Genomic DNA, 24,869 nt, shown 5'->3' with positions numbered 1-24,869 from the left:
TAGCAAATCCAAAAAAGGAAGGGTTTCCTGCCTATCTGCAAAAAGTTTTTCAACCAAGTGACAGAATTTGCACAATCCAGGTGACTTTTTCACTTTTTCACACATCCGAGCAGCCTGAAGGGAGACTCTCCTCAAATCACACATTCTCACAGCAGCACAGCTCAAATGTTTTAAAACCCTTCTGCAGAGCGAGGCCTGACGGCGGCTCGGTCACCTCACCGATCCCCAGGGGTTCACGTGCTCACCATGGTTCATTGCTGGCAAACCTGCCAGTGGTCACGTTATACAGAACCATTTCTGACCCTTGGCAGTTCAAGTTGGTGCTATCAAACACTAATTCATTCTGGCGGCAGGAGTACCTGCAGGAGAGTTACGTCTGAAGGAAGGTAGTATTTCCAGCGCTGTACTGCTCACGTTATGAATGTGAAAAGTAAATTAAAGATAAACACCATGCTGGGCCATTTACTGTCATGATGATGCAAGCTGAGGAAGTACCACAACATACAGCGTGGCCTTCCTACCAGTGAAAGATTACACTAAAACCCACTTATTGCTAATTTTAAGAGTTATTCCCCTTTCCTTGGCACTCATCAGACCACATCTGGATACGGCATCTGGGGCCTCAAGGACAAGAAATACATTGATAAAATTCAGCAGGTCTGGCAAAGAGCCACCAGACCAGTCAGGGAGCTGGAATGTGTGCCCTGCGCGGGGCAGCTGGGGGATGCGGGACCATCCAGCCTGGAGGAGAGATGGCTTTGGGGGACCTGACAGCAGCCTGCTCATACCTGCATGGAGGTTATCAAGACAGATCCAGGCTCTTTTTGCAGGTGCACAGCAGGAGGAGGAGAGAAACGGTCAAAATGTGAAAGAGGGGATGCTCTGAGTTCACAGAAGAAAAAAAGTGTCACCATGATGACAGTCAGGCACCAGAACTGACAAAATCTCCATCTTAGAGGTTTTTGAGGCCCAGCTCAACAAAGCCCTGAGCAACCTAGTTCTGAATTCAGTGTCAACTCTTCTTTGAGCAGGAGGCTGAACTAAAGATCTCCTGAGGTCCCTGAATTATTCTATGAGAATATCACATGAGAAATAGATTAAGAATTCCTGAAATGCTTTTTAAAAACTACAGAGAAAGAAACACATTTTCACTATTCATCATCCAAACATAAATGGCAAAAATCCTGCCTAGCAAAAAAGCATCGATTTGCACGTATTTGCCACAAACAACAACATTCCATTATTCAGCTAACTGGCACATTTACTCCTAAAAACTGCTGTGGAAGTTGTTTAAGTTCAGCACCTGGCTTCTTAGATGTGGCCCTTCCAGCAGCTGGAATATTTTTAGGCTACTTCTTTACTGAGAAATTCACTTTCTAGCAGATCTACCAAGCGGAGGGGGGGTGTGTGTGTGTGCGCACGCGCGTAATATATGAGCCATCTACCTCCAGAAGTAATTAAAAAAAAAAAGAAAAAAGAATCCAATGTCAGTCAGCGTATTTCCTGGCATCAAGCTAAAGACCACTAACAAAGAGCTTGAGCTGCAAGAGCATTCCCAGTAAAGGCATGCAAGAACACAACATTTAGCCTCGTCTCCCCTTCCCATTTGCTCTTCACCCTGTTAAGTCCATCAGCATGGCACCAACAAGCCAGCCTGGTGCATACAGAGGTATGTAGCAAATACAAAACCAAACACATACACACACAAAGAGAAAAGAGACAAAGCGTAAAGAAGCATGCACAAACCAAGAACAAACGTGCAAGCCTCTCTACTTGTGGTATCTGGACTCAATTAGGTGGAGAGAGATGCAGATAAAAACCATGCCAAGTTACCTTCAATGGAATAAGAATAATGTGCTGGGCTGGGCTGGCTTGTGGTTAACCCTGTAGTGCAGGTAAGAACACTGTGCTGACTTGTAGATGGAGTCTGAATTAAACCACTTTCAGGTTTCATACCTGGCCACAGTGCACCTGAATCAGATAAATTGGACCAGTTACAAACAAATATGCTGGGACCAAACAGCATGCTGCTACCTCAGATTAAGATTTTTGCTTGTCACAAAAGCAAGTAACAAACCACACATGGAAAATGTTTAATTTATGCAATAGTAAGTGCTGACTGTCAGGCTGTGCATGGATTAGAGCTGCTGACGAAACTGGCTGAAAAAGAGAAAATTAAAAGCACCAAGACCAATTTCCAAAGCTTTCAACTAAAAATCTGTTAGTGTCACAGTAAGATTCACTGTCCCTTTGGCATAAAAGAACTGCTAATCTCCCTGATGTTTGGGCTGAGTTGCACAGCACTGCAAATGACCTCAGCTACTACATAGTGAGGCTGAAGCTGGTATGTTTGAGGCCAAAGCCAACGCTTCCACTGCTTCACTGGGCTTTGCGTTGAATATTTTAAAACAAGCCACAAGTCAGTAATTTTCGCAGACTGACAACAGCAAATATAGAGCTCAAAAAAAAATGGGGGTGGAGGGGTGGAATCTAAATGTTTCTTCTAGTTTTCCTGCCGTTCTGGAAAGCATTTGTAACAACACTGGGCAAAGCAGAGGCAGCAAAGTGGCTGTAGTTCATCTGTCCAAGGCACACGTAAGCAGCGTGGTTTCAGCTCAGGTGCCGTGTTAAGGTCTAGCCTACTGCCCTGACAGCCGTGAAAACAGCATCCGACTGAAACAGCTCAGCTCAGGCCCGGTTCTGCAGGGCTCTTCAGGCTTTTGTTTACGTGTTTCCAGACCTACCGCCAAAGTCAAAGGCATTTCCCCCTGGTCCTGGTTAGAAAGCAGGAATTGCTTGAGAGGATTTACTTAAAAACAAGCAGGAGTGTGCAAAGCAGAGGGACAAAGGACATTTGGAGCTAGACAAAAAGTACAGGGCCAGCAGAAAGACCACCCTCCTTCTTAAGCTCCCAAAAAAACCAGTACCAAGGCTGCAAAAGCCACCTTTCACCCGCTCTAGCAGGATGAGCCACAGGCTACAAGCTCCAAGACTCTTACCCAGAAGACACAGGAGGCTCTATAGAGCCAGACAAGAGCAGCTCGCTTCATGCTGCAGCTTTGTCAGAATTAAATTTTGCAATGGCTCTTTGATTTATTTACATACCTGATCTCAAACTGTCACCTATGAGTCAAATTAAGCCATTCACCTATCTGTACAGCCACACCAGGGTTTTGATTCTTCGACTCTCAAGTTGCGTCTTCGTTACTGTTTCAAACCTCGAGAACCGTGATAATTAGCAAACAAAACGGAAAGACTGATTTAAGAAAGATTGCAGATATATTGCAGAAACTCCAGAATAAAACGTACGGGAAATGGATCCCCTAAGGAGAGTGGGAGTAGCTGTGTTTATTTAATCTGGAAAGGGAGTGCCACAATCTACAAAATCAGTGAGTAGTTTTTAGAGCAGACGGTAACTGACAGTTCCTTATAACCAAGGCAGCTAGACAAGGAGCAGACAGCACATAATGAGATGGTCACAGGACACACAGAAGTGCCTAACAACCATGACAATGAAACACAAACCAGGATAATTGTCACATGAGGAGTGCAACACCAGGTCAGACACACCTGTCAGAGGCATTCGCAGGGTGGGTTGGATGCGAGCGCAGGAGCTGACTCAGGTCGTGCGTTAAGGCACCCTTCAGCCCCGCTTTCCATGACTGTCTCTGTCATCTCCCACTTCCCACACAGTGAGGCATGCACACATCCTTCCTCTCGTTCCACAAGGCAGCGCTTCTGAGCTAGCACAGCCGTGAAGGTGACAGAGAGGAAGTCGGGCCAGGGGGAACGAGACCCCTCCACGTTCATCGGCAGCACTGCAGCTGGGCAACAGAACGTCATGAGAGGCGTCTACGTATGTGGGAAGCCCCACACAGAATAGTCCATCTCTTGTAGGTTTTTCTTGAGTCAGCATAAACCATCACATCCACAGTGTTTCTAACACCACTTACAGCCACACAGACACAGCTTCTATGTCACTACTCCTATTTTAATGCTTCCTTAATAAAATCTCTCCAGACCATGAGTATGTCCCATGCAGAATAATGCACTGAACACCACCAAAAAAGTATCACAGCACAAGGAGAGGTGACAAACTGTGGAATAATCGCTGGGGGTGACTTAGAAATTAAATGTATGTTTTTAGAAAAGGTACAGCACGGAAGAAGCTTGCAGGGCAGGGTGCAGCTGACAGGTGAGAAATCCATTCCACGGAAGTTCCCTAGGCTCGTAACCTTAGATGTCGGCAATGCCAGGAGAACTTGGGGTACTGACTCTGAGAGGACTTGTCCGGAGGGTGGAATGGTGTGGAGACACCATGGCCAGGCTCTGTGACCGTGGAGCTGGTACACTGCACACTTGGCCAGGCTCTGGGATAAATGGGAACTTGTGGTACCATGGAGCTGGTACGCTGCACATTTGCTACCCTGATCCAACAGTCTGTCATGCTTTTGACTAAATGCTGTCTTTTTTATCACTATAATACCAAAAGTTACCTGCCTCTAAGGTGGGATTGCCCCTCACTGGGCAAAGCAAGGAAATTTTACCCCAATCATAATACAGGTATGTATGACTGGAGTCACTCAAGCTCCACCTGAGAGGTAAAAAAATAGTATAAATTAGGTAAGAGAAAAGGGGTGTTGGGGAAGATACCATCGCGTAGCACTCTGACTCCTGGGACCAGTTGATGGGCTGAGCCTCCTTCCCCCCACATTGGGACACCTTTGGGTAAGATTTGAACACTTGGTTATACCAAGTGTTTCCCCGGGAAAACTTAGAAAACTCTCTATAGCTTCACTTTAAATCTCTGGTGCTTCATATCTGCTTAACCCACTTGTAGCCCAGCAGTGTTACTAATTTTCCTAGTATTTGTGTGTCTTGTAACCAGCAATTCTATCACCAGTAATCCAAAGAACCTGTGTATCTGTTGCTTTAATAAATCGTACTACACATTAATCCAGCCATGATCGTTCTCATTGAACACGACCAGCCTGGCCATCTGGCAAATTAGTCACTAACAACAAATACTCCAATGGGTGGTTACTTCTACAATCCTTAGAAAATAAACCGTTGACCAAGTCTGAGACTAAGACTGGACTTAGCCGCACCTAGACTCCTCTCGGAGAAGGAGTTTAGAAAGCAAGGGGGTCCTGTCTGAACCTTGTGACTCAACGGTAGGGTCTCCCCTAGCCATTCCTCAGACTCCTACCATTAACTCAACACGAACTGGCAAAAGCATATGCCAGCTTTCCTCTGAAAGCAGCATCCTGACCTGAGCGATCTCAAGACTACGCTTGTGTTTGTCAGCTTGCTTGAATTTCGTACTTAAAATACATCTGCTTTGTTCCATTAGATAATCCATGATGCCTTCTTTTTGGCATAGAAACAAATACACAGTAGAAAGTCATGCGAACCTCTGGAACAGGCCCTTTGATGATGGTAAAACATCTGACCAAGCTGACCAAGCCCTCATCTGCTCAGTGGAGATTCTGTGAGCAGAAACAATTTGTAGGATTTCCTCTGCAGTGTGCAGGTTCAGCCCTCTGCCCTCCGCCTATGCATCACACCATGCAAGATCAGTATGACCGACAGGTTCCACTCCACGATTTCCATTACTGGAAATATGACTTTTAACATCTTCCTAACACCTACATTCAGACTGAATATTTAGGTATTTAATAATAGACCTCAAAATCCATACCAAGACATTTTGGTAACTGATCACGTTTCAGAAGGTGTTTAAAAGACAAAAGTTCCTACAAAGTCAACAGAAAATGCTGATCTCTTGCCTAAGTCTTCAGAATAATTTCTATTGTTACATTCAGAATAATACATTCAGAATAATAATACTGAAGCAGCTACATATCCCCAAATTCCGAGCCTTTGGAATAAAAAAATAACCAAACACAACCCCACCCCAACCTGCAATACAGCCGCCACCACCAAAACATCACACACATACAAAACGCTAACAGAACTCCCTCCATCCTCTCTCCCCCCAAAAAATTTAGAGGTAAGTCTAAAACACCTTTTTAAACATCTTGGCTTAATACTTCAAGGGAGCATTCCACGTATTTACACATATTTGCCTTTTTTTTTAAAAAAAAAAAAAAAGCAGCCTCAGTGCACCATTCATAACAAACTGTCAATAAACACCAAATAAACGAAGAAAACCACCAGCCACTCTTCAGATATAGCAAAACCCAGTGCAACAAGGCACTGAAACAGAAGCGCAGGCATCCAGGGAGAAGTACGTTCCAGCAACTATAACACGGGGTCTGGCATGGTTTAGGTAACGGACCTTCGTGACCACACCAAACACTAGAACTAGACAAAAAGACAAGGAGCAGAGCGTTTAGGAAGACAGCAGAGAAACTGCACTGGCAGCTGCAGACTTGGGTATGGACACACTTTTCCACATCGGTTCAGCTTTCCAGGGAAAGCTCTCCCAGAGGAATGAAGTGGGCTCAGAAAACACAACAGGCAGAGACCTTCAGCTCCCCAGCACATATAACAGAGTCAACCAGGTCCTCGCCCACCAGAAATCCTGACACCACTGTCATGCCAGGTGGTGGGGAAGGCTGGTTGTTTTTAAAGCATCTCCGAAATGGCAGTCACACCTGAACCTTACTGGCAGGGGCTGAGCTAGAAACGCAGAAGCAGCAGATACCAGCCGGCACCCAAATGACCCTGTTCTTCTCAAGAGCCTTGGGTTGCTAATAAACCAGCCCAACACATGCACCCTGCAAAGCTCCCACTTCATGGTGTTCAGGTTATCAGCCAGAACAATGTATCTCAGTGTTAATGCAGGGCAAATGAGATCTGGGACATTCTGTGTGATGAAACCCTTGCATCCCAGTTACTACAAACCCATCATTTTCTTCCTAAGGATCCCTCAACCACAAGAAAAGCCCTTTTCACGAATCCCAGGTGTATATACATGGAAAAAAAAATATGTAGATTTGTTTTGGATATTGACCTTTCTCATAAAGATAACAATTTGTGCCATACTACTTTAAACAGAATTAGTAATGTCTAATAAAACTGAGCCTAGTTGTATCATCTTTTCTACACCATCTTTCAGAAATACCATGACAAATCAATTGTTTTGTAATTTTTATAATAGTCCTTGCTCTGTCAGCAGCTAACAAAAGCCATAAACGTTGCTGGTTTTATTCAAAGACATCTAGTTCTTCCGCTAAGGAAAAAGTCACCCTTTTACACTTCAAGGTACTAAGATTTAGTGTTACAGACAGATCTGCAAGAGGCTCTGTCCATTTAGTGACGCAGCAGGACCACAAGCCCGAGAGATGCTTCGTGGCTACCTCAGAGGTGCGCAGCTCGCTGACAGCACGCGTGGTGCTCCCCCGGGTTACCTGCACGGAGGGGCGATGCTCTCCCCTCTTACCGAGCTAGGTGCTAAGGGACAAACAGCCTCCCCCACCACACACTTCTGAGAGCTGGCAACAATATACAACATTTACGTATGAAACCAAGCAGGGCAACATCAAAAATGAAGAGAGAAGTTAAAATGTTAATTTTTAACAATCAGTCATAAAATTTCATGCATGTGGAGGATAGCCAGTGGTGTGGTTTCTTCCCCAGTGCCAGACACTTTAATACACAGAGTACAAGAAAAGACCAGCAGCTCCTCTCACTAGCCACCCCACCCAGAAGTTGGATGTTTCTGCCTGCACTGCTCATCCTCAACTCCCTTTACACATCATGGAGGTAGATGGCCGTTATCTTCTAGAGCAGCCCAGCAGCGCAGAGGTGCACCTCTCCCTCCACGCCCTCTGAAGGAGCACAGGGCGAACAGCTCACGCCCTGTCATCCAGCTTCAGCCGCGCAGTTACGACAGGACTCTCACCCTTCAATCGTTTGCAGAAAATGGAACGGCTAAGAGAGGGCTCAGGTGTTAGAGCAACTTAAGCAAACTTACTTGCCTAGTGAACTTGAAGACATTTTAGCATGAAATCTAGATTTGGTGAAAGACGAAATAACAAAGTCTTAATCCTGGTCAGCACAAAGGAAAAATGCCTTCAGCAGAGATGCCGTAATATGGGGACTTGTGTGATTTCACTGGCAAGGAAACTGCATGAAAACAGCTACGCCACAACTGGAGAAAAATATGATCCCGAACATCTGGCAAGCTTCATGGGGAGACATCCAAATTAATGGTCAGGAAAACAGCTTGAAAAGGAATAATATCTTACAGTATGAAGTCCCATCAGTACTGCAGACACCAATCTACAATTTAAGTTAGGCATGTGCTCTCCTACAAGCTCTTCTCTCCAACAGACCTGGTGAAGCTTAACATTGGCTTTTTAATGAGACATAAGAATAATCGCAGGCACTGAGAAGTCTTTGAAAAGTTACTTCTTACCGAAAGGAGGTAGTCCGTAGGTTTGGGTGGTCTGGGGGTAGATGGTGTAGGGCTGAGACTGCTGTAGTGCTTGGTACTGAGTCTGAGCAGGGTAAGGGCTCATTGTTTCCGATACAGGTACAGAAAGGATATGTGCATATGGTCTTATTAAAAAGAAAGAACAAAAGTAAAAAAGAACTATTTACATTATGCATCTTTCAGCCTCCAAACCAGAGGACACACACAGAAATTGCTTTATGAAGAAGAAACACGTGCTCTTAGCGTAATACCAGTCATGTTTCCCAATACAACAGGCTCTTGGTTTTATATATGCTGCCTGGTTCTTGCCGCGACACCAGGGGGAACTCTCTCCTCTGTGATGCAAAAGCACCAGTGCTTATGCCAGGACGGGGATGGCAGGGTGAGAGGGGAAGAACCAACTCCCCGTTCCAACAGGCACGAGCAATTAGTTTCACTTATCGTGCTTCACAACACCAAATCCTCCAGCTAATACAATACAGTAGAACATGTCAAAACTACTGGAACACACAAAGAGACTACACAAAAGCAAGCATGAGGATTAAGGCCTACTATGCTGCAGTGGGAAGAACTATTAAGATCCCCAAATGTGGTAAATGACCAGAAAATCATATATTCCCCTTATATTAATTTATGTTCAGTTTGTTTATTCCTCAAATATTATGGGTGTTATCCAACGAGACTATTGTGTTGTTAATTACTTGAAGTGGCTCATTTATCCTTGTGATCATGAGACACTGAAGCCAAAGGGTGACTTCTATCAGCCTCAGTGTCTGCAGCAATGAGTACCTGTTGCCAGAAGATATGAAAGTGTGATTTGCAGCATTGCAGAAATGCATAAAGATGCAAAAAGATAACTTCAGAAAGAAGAGTTATGTAATTTAGTAAAAATTATTCAACTTACTTTGCAGAATACATTTGTGAGGTATAATCATTTGATGACCTTGGGATATAATCAGTGCACGTCATAACTGGAAAAGAAATAGTTTGTAAAATTACACAGGTGATTTCACAACCCAAAGAATAACAACAATTAAATACCAACATGCACAGTACATTTTAACCAAGCCATAGGATTTACAAACATTTTTTAGTGCCCTGAATATCTGTTTCAAAGCAAATTCTCAAAACATGCACTGTTAAAACAGCACAAAAATGTTTTTCTTGCCAGTTCACAGCAGGGAGATGATTCAGTCAATACTGTTTCTCCCTTTGTAACTGTGCTCTTTACTAGCTGGTACCATCATCTTTTGCAATTCTCATGACAAAAGTGATTTCAGCCCTGCCCAAAACCTTGCATATGCCAAAAGGGTCTTCATCTGCGCCAAGCTTAACATTTCTTTGCTTTGGTCTCTGCTCCAGGACACAGAAGATGCTTGTTTTGCCAAGCTTGCCTCTTCCCCTTCCCTTCCCTTCCCTACACACTCTACCCAGAGAATGGCTCCAGCAATGTGTCTTTCCCTTAAAAAGGAGCAGCTCCCAGCTCAACAATCCCACACACCAGGTGACAACAGGTGGAGCTGCAGTGCACAAGGCTCTGAGTCCAAATTCAGACGATGTCTAAAGAAATTTGGCAGCTACATTTAACCGGACTTTTCCATTTTTCTGCTTGAATAAATCCACAGCAATTGCCCTCTAAAACTGGTAAGAAAGAGTCACTCAGGCTGCCAATCCAAGGAGAGTACGTTCAAAATCACCTCACTTATCACTGCCTACGACTCTAGTATACCCCATACACGACAGCTCTTAATTACAGCATTCTGGGTTGGGGTGGAGAAGGGTACTTGAGTTGGTATGTCTTAACCCAAGAGCCCTTAAAAAAAAAAACCTGGATTCAGATGAGCTGCCCTGAGAAATAGTCAGCTGTCCATCAAACCAGGAAAGTAAGAACGTGTAGGACCCCTGGCACAGAATTTGGCACTGCACAGCCCCTCTGGCACACGCCACCCCTGTAGTGCAGTATGCTGCAGTGATCTCCAAGCTAGATGACTTTGTAACTGTAAACCTGCACAGTGCATGGGTTTACCCGTTTGGATCTACAAGCGCCATACCCAAATTCTCAGAAAACAGAGCGCTGCTGCTGCGTATCCAGCTTATTAATCTGAAGGCAGTTTGGAAGTGGGCAAAGCAGCCAGGTTCCAGCCCTGCCTAGGAGGAGATCCAGGCTAACATGGACCTCGCATGGGTCCAGGGGCCTGGATCCTCCATGACAAGAGACTGCACTTTCCCTCTCCCTTCCCTAGAGTAAGCCTCAACTAAAAGCCTTCAAAAAGAAATATGGTCACGGATGGCAGCATATTTTGCCGTGGGATTTGCTCCAGATGCCAGTGATGTGCTCCAACAAGTGGGGCTTTCCCTATCTGGAACAGTCCTACAACATTATCACTCTTGTATCATCATGTAGGTTACCCTTCTATCAGTTACATCCACTAAGGGGAGCAAGTCAGTTTGCACAGGCAACCCTAACTGTAACATTTGCATTCTGCTACCTAAATAACTTTCTCTTAATGTAACCTGAGCAGAAGCGGCTGAGAAATACAAACCACCAGCCACACGCTCTGAACCTTCTGAATGATCCATGAATCACCTCCCCCTGGTCCTCAGTATCGCCTTTATTCATGGTGTAAAGCCCACGAAGCACAAGGATACAACAGGAAACACAAACCTGGAACTTTTGGACCTAAAGGCTTTCACTGAACACTTCTCAGATATTCTCACACCCCTCATGCAAAAATATCTTTTTTTTTTTTTAAAAGTATGTCAATTCAGCTGGCTGAGCACGAGCCAGCAGTGCCCAGGTGGCCAAGGAGGCCACCAGCCCCCGGGCTTGTGTCAGCCCTGGTGTGGCCAGCAGGAGCCGGGCAGGGATGGGGCCCCTGTGCTCGGCACTGGGGAGGCCCCACCTCGAATGCTGGGCTCAGGTTTGGGCCCCTCGGGACAAGAAGGCCCTTGAGGAGCTGGAGCGTGTCCAGAGAAGGGCAGCGGGGCTGGGGCAGGGTCTGGAGCACAAGTGTGCTGGGGGGTGGCTGAGGGAGCTGGGGGGGTTTAGCCTGGAGAAGGGGAGGCTGAGGGGAGCCCTTCTCGCTCTCTGCAACCCTCTGAGAGGGGCTGGAGTGAGGAGGGGTCGGTCTCTGCTCCCAAGTCACCAGTGACAAGACAAGAGGGAATGGCCTCAAGCTGTGTCAGGGGAGGTTTAGGTTGGATATTGGGGAAAATTTCTTCCCTGCCAGAGTGGTCAGGCACTGGCACAGGCTGCCCAGAGAGGTGAGGGAGTCACCATCCCTGGGGGTATTTAAAAGACATGCAGATGTGGCACCTGGGGACATGGTTTAGTGGTGGGCTTGGCAGTGCTGAGTTAACGGCTGGACTCGATCTTAAAGATCTTTTCCAACCTAAATGATTCTATGATTCTAATGTTCATCTGAATAGTAATGTAGTAATGGTATTTCTAGAATCTTAGTTTTAAAAATAGCATATAAAGGATTAGGTAATGGTGTCAAAAAGAAAAAATCCCCACAATATTACTGCATGCAACTTCTGGAATTTGTAAATGACTTATCCAGTTAGGCAGCAGATTTTGCAGGCTAAAACTTCTGGTAACTTGTGCAACTGCAACATCACAGCATATTGATTAAAATAGTGAAGATGCAATCAGTTAGCAATGGAAAGTTACATGTTGCATATTTTCAATCAAGTTGAGTGATTTACACTTATAAATAAGTATGGGCAGTCAAAGGTATTCTACACAGGAATTCTGCTTTCGTAATAACTTCCAGTCCTCTTTTGCTAAAAGAAAGGATACATTCCACCTCTCACTAAGCAATCTTTTTATTTTCTGCCTCAGTTTCCCCTCCGTTTTGTTCATAAGGAATTTCTGCAGACATTCAATACAGTTCAGAGTCTGAGAGTAGGTGTATGGCATATTATTACAAAACACCCAACCAGCTGTGTAGAGATAATGATTTATAAAAATATCATCTTTTACAACAGGCATTACTAGTGATCAGCTCAACCCCTTCCCTCAAGAAGAATCATGTATAAGGCGGATAAGACACAGTGGTACCCAGCAGCAAGTGAAACAACAGTATTTGTTAGAAAGGTATATTTGCTCACCATCAGGCATTAATGCTTTGTAAGCGCTACAGCAAACTTTCACTTTAGAACTACTAGGGAAGGCAAGCTAAGGATTGAAAGGCGGAGACAAAACTTGTGCTTGATGAAGCAAAGTAACAAGACCAGTAGAAGGACAGAGGAAAGACAGTGGGAGCAGAACTCCGGAAGATACTTACTCTCACTGGACATGGGAAGGTTTGAACCAAGGCTTGAAGATTCAGGTTTCTGATCGCTGACTTCCGCGGTGCTCACATGACTGCCAGGACAAACAAAGGCTAATCATTAGCATTATGAACTCTTAAATTAGCATCCTTGGGCATCGTAACCCCTGTGTTCAACCCTCCTAACTGAGGCAAACTGTCTCGTAACAGCAACTAGCTCTGCACCCTTTGGTATTTCACACAAGAGGGGGACTAGACATTAAACTAATTAGACATTAAACTGTCATCACCTCCAGCACATTTACTCACCAACTGGTCTCTCAAGATAAGGCTGTAGGGTCACTGACAGCTTGGCAGACCTAGCAGCTTGGTGCTGCTGCCAGCAAGTACAAACTTCTTTCCTGCCGCCTGGGCACGGCCTCCTGCTCCCTTGCATCAGCTCAGGCACCCATCAGGCTCTCCATCAGAGTTTAATTTGCTCATCCAGCACAAAACCATTCAGTCTGCTGGGATTCTGAATAGACTCAGCTCACGGAGGGATCCAGCAAAGCACCACGCTTGGTGCACACTTGAGCTACAAGCAGAACTCCCCCTTCAGCAGCAATAAGCAGTTATATTGGCTCTTCACGTTGTAAAACTGCAGCGTGAGATTATCAGTATAGCACACTGGTGCCTCAAAGCTTCAGGAAAAGCTGTGTTGCAGAACCAGCAATAATAAAACTAAGGCCAACAAGGCAATCATAAAAGAAAATGCCATTTCATTACAAAATTATCTGTACTACCTACTCTACATATAAACAACACAACTGAAACAGTGCGTGGCAAAGTACAGAAGCAACACCCAGTTCAAGGATGCTTCAGCACAAGTCTTCAGGGACAAACCCAGCAGTGAGGCAACCTCCCGCGGACACAGAACTCTGTGGCAGCAGGGCCACAACACACCACTCACGGTGGCATTTACTCGGCTCCTGCAGGCTCGGGGAAGAAGCCAAGGAGTGTGTGCCATCAACCAGCAGTGCCCTGGCAGCTCCATCTGCCCCTGGACTGCTCCTTCTGGCCATGACAGAGCTCCTTGCTCCAGGACAGGCTGGAGACCATCCCCTGGGGCAGGAGGTACAGCTTTCCCGGGACAGGGAATGGGGGATTTGGCTAGTGCTGCTCCACGCTGGGGCAGCCTCACCTCGAGCCGCCGGTGCAGTGTTTGGCGCCACAGGACATTGAGGGTATAAAGCTACTGGAGAGTGCCTGGAGGAGGGCCATGAAGTTGGGGAAGGGTTTAGAGGGGAAACCATATGAGGAGCAGCTCAAGTCCCTTGGGTTGTTCAGCTGGAGCAGAGGAGGTCGAGGGCAGCCCTCATGGCGCTCTGCAGCTCCCGCCCAAGGGGAGGAGGAGGGGCAGGGCTGGTCTCTGCTCTCTGGTGACCAACGCCAGGGCCCGAGGGAATGGCAGGGAGATGTGCCAGGGGAGGGTTAGGCTGGGCATTAGGGAAAGGCTCTTCCCCCAGAGGGTGGTGGAGCCCTGGCACAGGCTCCCCAGGGAGGCATCATGGCACCAGCCTGGCGATATTCCAGAAGCACTTGGACAAGGCCCTCAGAGACATGGTGTGAACTTGGGGTGTCCTGTGCAGGGACAGGAGCTGGGCTCGATGGTCCTTGTGGGCCCCTTCCAGCTCGGGGCATTCTGTGATTCTGTGATTAGTGAGTACCACAGGTTTGGTTATAAGGCAAGTGAGTTTCCTTTCTTTGGCTTATGACAGAGTGAAACTTAACCAAAATGCATAACCTGGCTTCTTTCCCCTGAAAACCTTTATAACCAAAATCCTTGGAAATCTTTCTCAATGCTATTACTTGAACAGACTTCCATAATAAAGTATGGGTTTTGCAAGAAAATAACATATTTCTATGCAGAGTCGGGGTATTTCTCTAGTATTAGTTTTGGTGGGGAAAAAAAATGCTGTGATTCTTCGGCACAGAGAGTCAATCTGCAGCTGTTAAATATATGCAGTTTGCAAGCAGGCTGAGAGCTGCTCATTGTGATAGCTTCCTGTGGAAAATGTGATAGATAAAGCAACATTTCTGACCATACTATACTAGCCCATGTTTCTGTGCTCTTTGTCACTGCTGCTTCTCAACACACACACCTGTGGCTCTTGGGACACATCCATCTCAAGTGCTCTTATTCTCCATCATTTAAAACTTTTCAATTCTCACCGACTCAGAGAAAAATTCCCACTTGGACCATGCTGCCTTGCACCCTGCAAGCGTCCCACAGACCAGCCTGACCAGTGGAGCACGCTGTATTCATGAAAGCATTAAGACTCTTACGATGCTTAATGCTCCCAAGACAGACGGCCCTCACTGGGTACAGCTCTGCTCTTCTCCACTTCCACAGTCCAGCTAAGGCAAATACAGCCAGAATATTGACACAGGTGGAAAAGCACGTTGCTGAGGAGAGACGGGTCTAATAAATTATTTTAAACTATTCCAACGGTCAAACTTAAAATCATATATAGTTTTATCAAAATAGAGCCAGAATATTTAAACAGAATATTTAAGCAGGTTGGAAATGCAATTTTACCCCTCCTCCCATTCTATTTTTAAATACTGTATAAGGACATTTACACTCAAATCTACTGGTGTCGGTGAAAGCCATGATTGCACTGAAGCAGGGTGATGCGCTGAAGGAGAATCGACCTGGCATGTTCAGACCTGCCCGTGCTGCCCTCAGCTCCTCTGTAGCCAACAGAGAAGAAAAATCCTCCTAGGACACAGTTCATCTCACCTCATACCAGCTAGAAAGGGAGCTCGCAGTGATCAGCTCGAATTTCTAAATTTTAGACGTATAATGAATTTCACGCACTGCCTGCTAACTGTTTCCCTTTGACGTGTTCCCTTCAATTTTTTTTAAAAAGTATGTACTAATGTCCCTATTGAGGGCTTCACACCCACTCCCGCACAAATGGTGCGTGCAGTGTTTCCTTCTCACTCACACAGGGATGCCAGAGGCTCCAAAAAGAAGTCTTTTTTTCACAGTATTTGCTACCACTCACAGGAAGGGAATTAACCCAATACAGCTACTCCCATGCAATAACAGCGATTCATTCCCAAGTACGATGTCCACCAGGAAGCATTTCCTGAGGCTAAACAATACAACAGCTTTAAAGAGAAGAGGCTATCAATTTGAGAAGATTTAATTTCTCAAAACAGTTATCCACATAGTTTTGCTGAGAAACGTAGCACAGGTATTATTAAAATACTCTCAGTCTCATCAGAGTAAATGCATCTTATGTGCCGTATGTGACAGTCCAGATTCTGTGAAAAACAGGGTGCTTGATGACGCAGTTAAGACTCTTTGCTGCCACTTTTAGATAAGCTTAATACCAAATGGCCAGTTAATTTTTTTAATCAGGCACTTAATCTCAAATTATATCAATTTCTATTTATATATATAACCAAACATATCAATATCAAAAGTGACTTATATTTGCCCTACCTCTGTGAAAACTAAAACGATATGCAGGCCTCTAAAAATGGAAGCTTATAACGATAAACCAACATTACTAACTGTTCCACACTAAAATAAAATTCAAAATTACGTACCTCAAGCTTTGTTCTCTGGATTCCTGCATCTTGGCTTTTTTCACCTGCAAAGACAGAAACGTTCAGAGACAACGAACAAGAGCCGTCCTTGACGGAACCCGTGCATGCAGACCTCCGTTAGCAGCTCACCGCTAGTTACTACAGAGTTCGCATTACTGTTTAAATACAGAAAGCCTTGCGCTGAACCCAGAGCTAACCAGTGTAACCATAGGTTCTTCGCCTCAAAACAAGCTTTCTCCTAATTAGAGAACAAGCGCTAAAGCTGAACGCGTTAGCAAAACACCCATGTTATTTAAGGAAGTCACAGCTGATGGGATATAGAGCTACAAACGTCTGATAAGGACAATATTATGGAAATTGAATAGAACAGCCATAAGATTTAAGGAAATCTTATTCTGCATAGGTTCAGCACAACTGCCATAAACTTGGGTCCTTCACTCTCCCCCCCATATTAAAATATTATATAAGATAGGAGCTTGAATATTTTTTCTGTAATAAATTAGAAGTTCAGATTTTCATTTCTGAGTAAAAACAATACAGCATTTATTCCGGTTTTGTAGCTGGCCAGCTGGATCCAATTCCTGTGTAGGGCATTACACAACAGAAAGCACCGCCTTGAACACAAACTCGGTTTTCTGCACACAGGCTCCAAATGCTACTTCGAAATCCTCGGCAGGATGACAGGGTTAGTTCCCACAGCCCGCAGTCCTTTGAGAGAGATGTTCCTGTGATACACTGGCTTTTCTTTCCCCCACCTTCTCCCTCATAGCACAAAGTTTTACAGCCTTCCACAATTCTGGAACACATTTAAATGCCAAGCTTGCTGCTTCGGCAGCCAGCTGCACTCGCAGCTCACCCCGGGCCCCGCAGGGCGCTCAGCGGACAGCACTGTTTAGCACGTTTTCTGTGAAGGGGGTCTGGGGAGGCACGTGCTGGGCGTCAGGCTGCAGGAAGCACCGTCCCCCAGCTCGGGTACAGCAGTCAAAGAGAGACTGCTGCCCCATACGAAAGCCGCTAGCGTAAATGCCTCACACCATGTTATTCAAGTTTGGCTCTCTCGGGTGAATATAAATAAAACACCAGAAAAGTGCAATCTGAGCATGAGAGGTCAAAATGTGCTCACAATTTAAAAAAAAAATAAATTAATACAGCACAGGTGAATTTCTGTTGGGCAGGGGGAGATGGGAGGCAGAGGCACAACAAGGATAAAGGCTCAAGGCAGCAGCAAGGGGAAAGGAGTAAGCAAACAGTAAGGGTGGGAAGGAGAAAGCTGAAAGGACAATCTTCTCTCCCTGATGAAGTTACCAGTATTTTAGAGCTCAGTCTGCTTTTACCTCTGCACTAGCCTTGCCAGCAGCTAACGCACAAAAAGGGCAAAGGCAACGACGAAAGACTGCGGCAGTACAAGGGCTTGGACATGACACAGCCTCAAGTCTTCTGGCATTTGTCATTCAACCCGAGCAAAGAGCATTGACATTAACTCCTCCAGAGCCCCTCTCCTGCCTGGCCAAGAACACACTACTTCTGGTCCCCATTTCCATGACATCCGGGCATAAAGGAGCAGCATCCGTCTTCCCCTCCTAAAGACCATGTTAACTGCAACACTAAGGGAAAGCAGACTAGTGTTCCCCCTGCCCCCTCAGCCACCGAGTTACCAGAGCATGCCTGCCACCCCCCCACAATGCCCCTCAGCTCCTTTTGGCATCCCTCTGTCCCGCAGCAGGTGCTCCAGCTCTTCCCTGGGACCCTGCCACCCACTCCTGAGCAGGGACCTCAGCCACCAACCCTGCACCAGCGCGTGTCTCAGGGTGCACGCAGGGTGCCAGGCTGCCCACGGGGCTCTTAAGGAAACAAGAGAGAATAAAAAAATGAATCACATCAGAAGTAGCAGCAGCAAACTGCTTCAGACCGAAATTACATTGAGGATAAAAATAAAAATTAACTTAGAGTTGGCAGGTTGAATTTCAGATTTCACAGGAGGAATGCTGCTGTTTCCAGTCAGGTACTGGGGAAGATCTGGCTGCTTCAATTCAGTAGGTTTTGGGTTTTTTTTTTAAAAAAAAACCAAACAACAACAAAAAACCCCAACACCAAACTCCAAAACCCCCCAAAAAAAGCAAGGTTTTGAAGAACAGGTCGGTTTTACTGATGTTCTCATCACAACCAGAACAGAAGAGCTGTTCCTAAAATGCCTCCCGATAGTCAGGACTTGAGCTCAAACCTCTGCTCTGCCGACTGGTCCCCGGGCTGGATGAGTACCTACAACGCAAGGTGCCTCACCCTCCTCTGATGGGAGACCTTCTCCCTCTGCCAGAAACATGCCCTTGGTGTTGTGCAGAGAACAATATTTTAAATGAGTTTTCCTTTAAGTCAATAGTTAATTTCATTTTTTAAAAATCACTGAATATCTGGAGAGGGTTTCGTACTCTCTTTCAATGGCTCTGGAACATGGGCTGTGAGTATGCAGCGCATCAGGCCAAACAGCAATTCTGAATTTCAGCCTATCATGCCCCAGCCTCGGCCGGCTAGCTGTGGCTGCTCCCCATCTCTGCAGGTTTTTAAAAGTAATTCTCCCTAACTTCTTAATGCTGCACAATAACATTCCCAAAACCTTGAAACTTCAGTGGGATGCAGACCCCACGTCCTGGTTTCAGCCGGGATAGAGTTGATTTTCCTCCTAGTAGCTGGTACACAGCTGTGTTTTGGATTTAGTAGGAAAGTAATGTTGATAACACATTGATGTTTTAGTTGTTGCTTAGTGTTTGCACCAGTGAAAGACCTTTCAGCTTCTCACGCCCTGCAGCTGGGACGGGAACAGCACCTAGTAACGATAACTTCAGGAAGATGTTTGGGGCAGAAGGAGTGAGAGCTGCCATGACGCACTGTGCTCCCAGCTGAGCCCTGCACAGTCACACTCCAGCCCCAAATCCCACGTGGGGCACCCATCTGTCCTCCCCTGCACAAGCCTCAGAGAGGGCTGCTGAAACCTCTTCAAACACCTCCTTTCAACACACACTCCCCTCGGGAAACCTCTGGAGACATGCTGAGGAGGGGTTTTGTCCCCTCTCAAGTGACAGGATTACAGGTTGAAGACTTTCCATGCAGGAGAAGTTCATTCACTCTTTTTAAAAATGAGAAATAAAAAAAGTAAGAAAAGAAATTAAAACAAGGGAAAAGATGGGGTCCACCTCAGTGATTCAAGTTTCAGCTTTATCAACTTCAGGCATTACCTCACTAACCTGTTCTGCTGCACTACAATGAACAACACGTCTCATGAGCTACATCTTTGCTCCTACCTCCATCTTTTTATTTCACTCTTTTTGGCTTTCACTCAATTTCGGGCTTATGTTGATTTAAAAATAAAAAAGTAAAAAAAAAAAAAAGTGACACATTCTAGCTGATCCCTGCTCCCAAAACACAAATTTCTGTAAGTGAACATCCAAATCATTCTTGGTGCTGGAAAACTCTGTTTCTGCCCCACATCTACCAGCGTTGGAGTTCAGTTGCGTTTACAGATTCAGAATCAAAGCAGAAACAAAGTTCTCCTCCTGACGTCAAGATAACAGCTGCTCTGCGACCGAATCCAACTCTCAGACTAATACAGCCTACCTCCCGAGGCCAAGCAGAACCCAGCAATGCCCCCACTCACAGCCAGCCCCAAGCAAGGCAAGTGCTGCCAAAGCCACTGCAGGCCGCGGCGACACCGCTGCAAAGGGAGGGCCGCACACAGGCCAGGAGCGCGGAGTTTTATTGCACTCTTTGCCGATTTCAGTTATGAAAAATTGTCAGCCCAAGAACACGGCCATCGTTTTTTCTCTGCACTTTTGGCAGCGCTGGTGCTTTCCGGAGGTGTTTCCAACACCGTGCTCTCCCTGCCTGTGCCTCGCCACGGCTGTCGGGTATGAAAGTTGCTCCAGACAGAAAGCAACCCAGCAGATGTCCACAATGAGTGCAGCACAAGTTCACCACCCCTTATAAAAAGGATTTTTGTCATTTTCTAGCATGAAGGATTAAATAAAGTATTATAAAAATCAACTCCATGCATCCACAATGCATTCAACTCGTGAGCGATTACTATACGACATTACTTCTAAAAACTAACCCAGATTAATAATTTAGTCTAAATGAATAACTTTTTTTTGTCATGGGAAGGTCAGGAGGTCACTTTCGATCATTCCCCCCCAAACTTCCCTTTGCTCTTACTTCCCATGGCTGTTTCTGCTTTCTAGTGCTGCAGCGTGCACAGAAACTTTTTGATTCTAATTCAGACTTGAAAAGGGAAAAAGCATTCAAAAAACAGGGACAAAAGGCCCGCGTGTTTCACCTCCCAGGCAGCAGTATGCGACACGGAAGTCAAAGCCTGGTGACTTCTCCGCAGGCTCCTTTCCGGATTCAGGTGTCAGCAGTTTGCCATAAACATTATTTTCTGACATGACATAATAATCTTGTTCCCATGATTAAGAAAAGCAGAATCAGTCGGGGAAGAAGACAAATTTGTACAGTATCAGTGTTGGGCTACCAGGCTGGCAGGGTTTGGCAAAGCTGACTTCTTTTTTAATTAGGAAAATTCACTTGTTTCGGGAATGATCTCACTACAAAAAAACAAAAATATTGTTCTTAGCACTTCTTCCTGCAATAACATGCTACGCTACTCACAGTACCACCTCACTTACAAGCTGCGATCAATAGAGTCTCATATTCCATCTCAGAACAACTGACTGGCATCAGATACTTGAAATAAATTACCAAGAAAATCTTCAGCTGAAAATTACAACAGACTCTGCTTAGAGAAAATGCTTTCATGTACCGAAAATTAGCTGTGCCCTGTCTCTCATGCCTTGAAGAATAAAATTTTAGAAAGGCAGTTTTCATTATATAAGGATGTAATTAGAGATACCTCCTTTTTTAATACAGGCATTTAAATAATTTTTAAATCCTACAAATCTCTGGAGTTCAAACGATATGATTTTGCTGATTAGTTTCACATTCTGTGCGTATTGACTCAGGCACATAATCGTCATGATGTGCCAAGCGATATTTTGAATAGTTGTAAATTTACTTTCCATGTCATTCAATTTTGTTCCTAAGTCATAGATTTGCATAAATGACATTACAACATATTTTCTAACTAGTTAACTGCAGAATATAAAATTCTCATATTAAAAAAGGCATCGAAATCTTTTTGATGAGAACATACCAAATTGCCCTCAGCACACAACTCTTTCTGTGTGCATTTGAAAAGGTCTCCAAAATTAAAACAAGCTTCACTCTCAAGGTAACTTGGCAATTTCTTGTTGAGTTTGCATCAGGTTTAATTCAGGAATACAACATTAATACAAACTTTTTTGCTTAACTCCTACGCTATTATGTTTTAGATATACAAATTTAATTTCATATCATACTATATTAATAATCGCTCTACCCAAAACTTCTGTGACCTGATACTATCAGTTACGGATAATCCAGACAGTATTGCAAACAGGCAAGATGTCTGGACAGCAATTTTTAACTTAAGACAAGTTTCCCTACTTGAACACACTGTTAAATTAAGAATTTGAAAAACTGCCTTCCACCTGTGGAGATGATGGATCGTGGGAGCTTTTCAAGATCTCACGCACAAGAACAATTAAAGACTACACACACTGTAAATAACCAGCATGCTGATCCTGTCATTAAACTAGTGAGTTTTAGTTTCTCTAGAACGGGCTTGAAGTAGTCTGGTTTTCTGAGCATAACAAGTTAATTATTTTACATAGAAGCTTTCTAGAGTTTAAGCACACGTTACTACTATTGTCTGTACGATTGCAGCACGCAACAATTTTACTAACAGCAAAGTGATTTTTCACCTTTAGACAAATACACCTATTGTAAGTCTTCATTTCAATTGACATTATTAATTAACTACACTGAATTTCCAAGATCACCGATTTGGTTTTTATGTTCATTTTTAGCCTTTTTTAATGTACTTACTGGTTGTTCAGGCAAGTCTTGTGGCTCTTCCATGGGTATTACTATTTTAATGCTTAAATGATTCAGATCGTGTGTTCCTCGGCAAGTCTTCAAAGCCTGTCAAAAAAAGGTGTTCATAGCTTTATGTACTTTTGCAGGGTCTTATCATTTAGGCTATCAGAGAACATTAATTGTTAAATATTCCACCCACAAGCTTTCTAAACTCGTGTTGCCATCTCCCAATTAAAAGACGAAATTCATATATGGGAAGATTTCATAAACAAGGGATTTAGCTTTAAGCTTCAAGATACAGACTTTTTTATGCACGTGGCACTTTTCCACATCATTTACTTGTACCATACTGACTGCAGGAGCTAATGTATCAATCAGACATGTGCACCATGATTTTAAAGACACTTTAAATGATCAAGTCTGGTCTACTAGGTCAGTAAACAGCGTGATTCAATCTAACCTGTTTTAATTTAGAACATTTATATAACGAACAAAAAAAAAATCAGGACAAGACTGTACACCTAAATGTATTTACATCCAGTACTGTTTATTGCCAGACTCACAAGGCAAGCTTATTATTTCAGTCACACCTTTCAAAAAGACAAGCTTGATGAAAATTTATAAAATAATTTTTATTTTGGAAGCTAGGTAACCCAGTAGCATTTCGCATAGAGTTCTTATATGCTACACCAAAGAGTGGCCATCCCCTGAGGTGTAAAAACCACAAAAAGGACATGTTGCAGATTACTTTCACAACCTGATTCATTTTTGCAGTTTGCTGGGCAAAAGATAAAGGCATGTGTCCTCCATGGCTTCCCTCTCTGCCTGGCCCATCGTCACAAACAGTGCGACCCCTGCGCTCGGCTGCTCTTCTTTCACCCTCCTGTTTCAGAGCCAGTTTATTAAGAACAAACCCTAACCTCTTCAGATAAGCACCATCTCAGCTGCACCAAAAGCAAGCAGGTGCCTGCTCTCCCATCCCAGCAGAGCTGTCTCACACATGTGTGCATTACCGCACACAGCACAGCCTCAGTGGATTACAGAAATTAGAAGAAATCCTGAAAAAAACGTAGTGGTTTGGAAGAAATTAAATACAGCGTCGTTCTGTGCTGAGGTACAACCTATCCCTGCCCCCACGGCCATGAAAGTTTTGCTGTAAATCTCAGTAGAAATGCAAAAGGCCACGTACCCGGCTCTGCTGTCTCTATGCTTTTCTGTTTTCCCATCGTGTCTGGAGCATTCAGGTGCCTCCACAACATGAGCTTGTCCCCATGCCAAGTGACTAAACAAGGTAATAGAAACAACTGTCCAGCATCCCAAAACCAACTGCTATTCCCCCCTCCCAGCCCCTGTAAGACCTAGTTAAACTCCTAGCACGTGCAGCCAGCCTGCGGTGGAGCACCACGTGCCGACCATGGGGATGCTTTGCAGCCTGGAATAACTTCATATTAACCATGAAAACACAAAGGATTTCTTCTCCCTTATTTGAGGGCAGATGAAGGTCTTACATGCCAGGGTGTATCACATATGGCAGGGTAAAATTTCATTGAGGGTTTGCGTATTTTCCAAGGCTGTCTCCCCTAATCAAAGCTACTTACCTTTATTGCCTTAACTGTAAATCAACTGATTTACAGTAAGTCTCTTCAATAACTCAGGTTCTTTTGAAATTACCCTCTTCACACCACACACAAGGAAACGTACAATACAACGTACTACTGTCACTGTTCCAATTTTTCCTTCATCAGTTTTAATCGGTTTTATTTTCAGTATAAATGCTTGTTTCCTTTTTACTTTTTGTAGGGATAACAGATAAAAATCAAGACTTAAGAGAAACTGTGGCATTCAGAGATTATAGGAGTGTAGACTACAACGGCCAACAGCAAGAATATTTGAAACTGATACCAACGGGTCCCGTCCTGTCCCTTGTCCTTCATTTTTGTTACCCGACACTGTTTCATTGTGTAATTTTAGCAAAGTCCCAAACTAAACTCTTCAGTACGGAAAAAGATTTCACATCGCTCTCTGATCCATACAGCAGTAACCTCCCATTCCATTCTCTGTTTAAAAGCTGTGAGTTCTTTAATTTTGTTTTTGAGAAGGGTATAAATAATTAGAGAGGCAAAAAGATCCCCAGAGTCATGTCAGAATATGTTAGTTGCTCTTGTGAACAAAACCCCCTTCCCAAATGAGCAGGGCACCTTGTAGCACCCGCACGGAAATGAATGACCCAAAGCAGGTGAGCAGTAACCACATGCCTAGAAGGCAAGTGAAAACTTGACCTCTGGTGGCTTCACACTTTCTTCTCGAGAATACTCCATACCTCCAGAAATAGCAGCTTGGGCAGAAGGCATCTCGCAAAGGCCTAGGCCTTGTAGCTGTTGTTGCTACCCAGGAGCAGGCAGAAGCAGCAGCATGCGCTTCAGGGTGAAAGGGAGGTACTTACCCAGCCCACCCAACTAGCCGGGGGTGGTGGGGCTTCTCTCCAGCAAAGGCCTCCTACACCACAGAAAGTTCAGGCTGAGGCTGAAGGAAGAGTTCCTGCCCCTCCTTACCCCCAGCAAGCCACTGCTGCTCACTTGGCATCCCTTCCCTCGAGGACCCCAAAGTGCTGCTGTGGCTGAACAGCAGCC

The 24,869-nt window shown here is 44.7% G+C and overlaps 1 protein-coding gene across 5 annotated transcripts in view; it reads right to left on the bottom strand.

Moving 5' to 3' along the window:
• Positions 1 to 24,869, bottom strand: part of EYA3 (EYA transcriptional coactivator and phosphatase 3) — a 69,734-nt gene that overhangs the window by 19,965 nt on the left and 24,900 nt on the right. For 3 of the 5 annotated variants that reach the window (XM_075114975.1, XM_075114974.1, XM_075114973.1), the window contains exons 2-6: positions 22,249 to 22,344; positions 16,279 to 16,322; positions 12,694 to 12,773; positions 9,309 to 9,375; positions 8,387 to 8,529 (exon numbers count right to left, since the gene is read on the bottom strand). In XM_075114975.1, the coding sequence (XP_074971076.1) occupies positions 8,387 to 8,529; positions 9,309 to 9,375; positions 12,694 to 12,773; positions 16,279 to 16,322; positions 22,249 to 22,281 (367 nt within the window). In that variant the 5' untranslated portion in view covers positions 22,282 to 22,344. Of the gene's footprint in view, positions 1 to 1,833; positions 1,972 to 8,386; positions 8,530 to 9,308; positions 9,376 to 12,693; positions 12,774 to 16,278; positions 16,323 to 22,248; positions 22,345 to 24,869 lie in introns of all 5 variants that reach the window. The other 2 variants (XM_075114972.1, XM_075114971.1) reach the window with 1 other exon arrangement.

The sequence above is a fragment of the Phalacrocorax aristotelis genome, chromosome 20 (assembly GCF_949628215.1).
Source record: "Phalacrocorax aristotelis chromosome 20, bGulAri2.1, whole genome shotgun sequence".
NCBI classification, from domain to species: Eukaryota; Metazoa; Chordata; class Aves; order Suliformes; family Phalacrocoracidae; genus Phalacrocorax; species Phalacrocorax aristotelis.
Note: the sequence above shows the minus strand (reverse complement) of the source record. Positions and strands in the feature narration are given on the sequence as shown.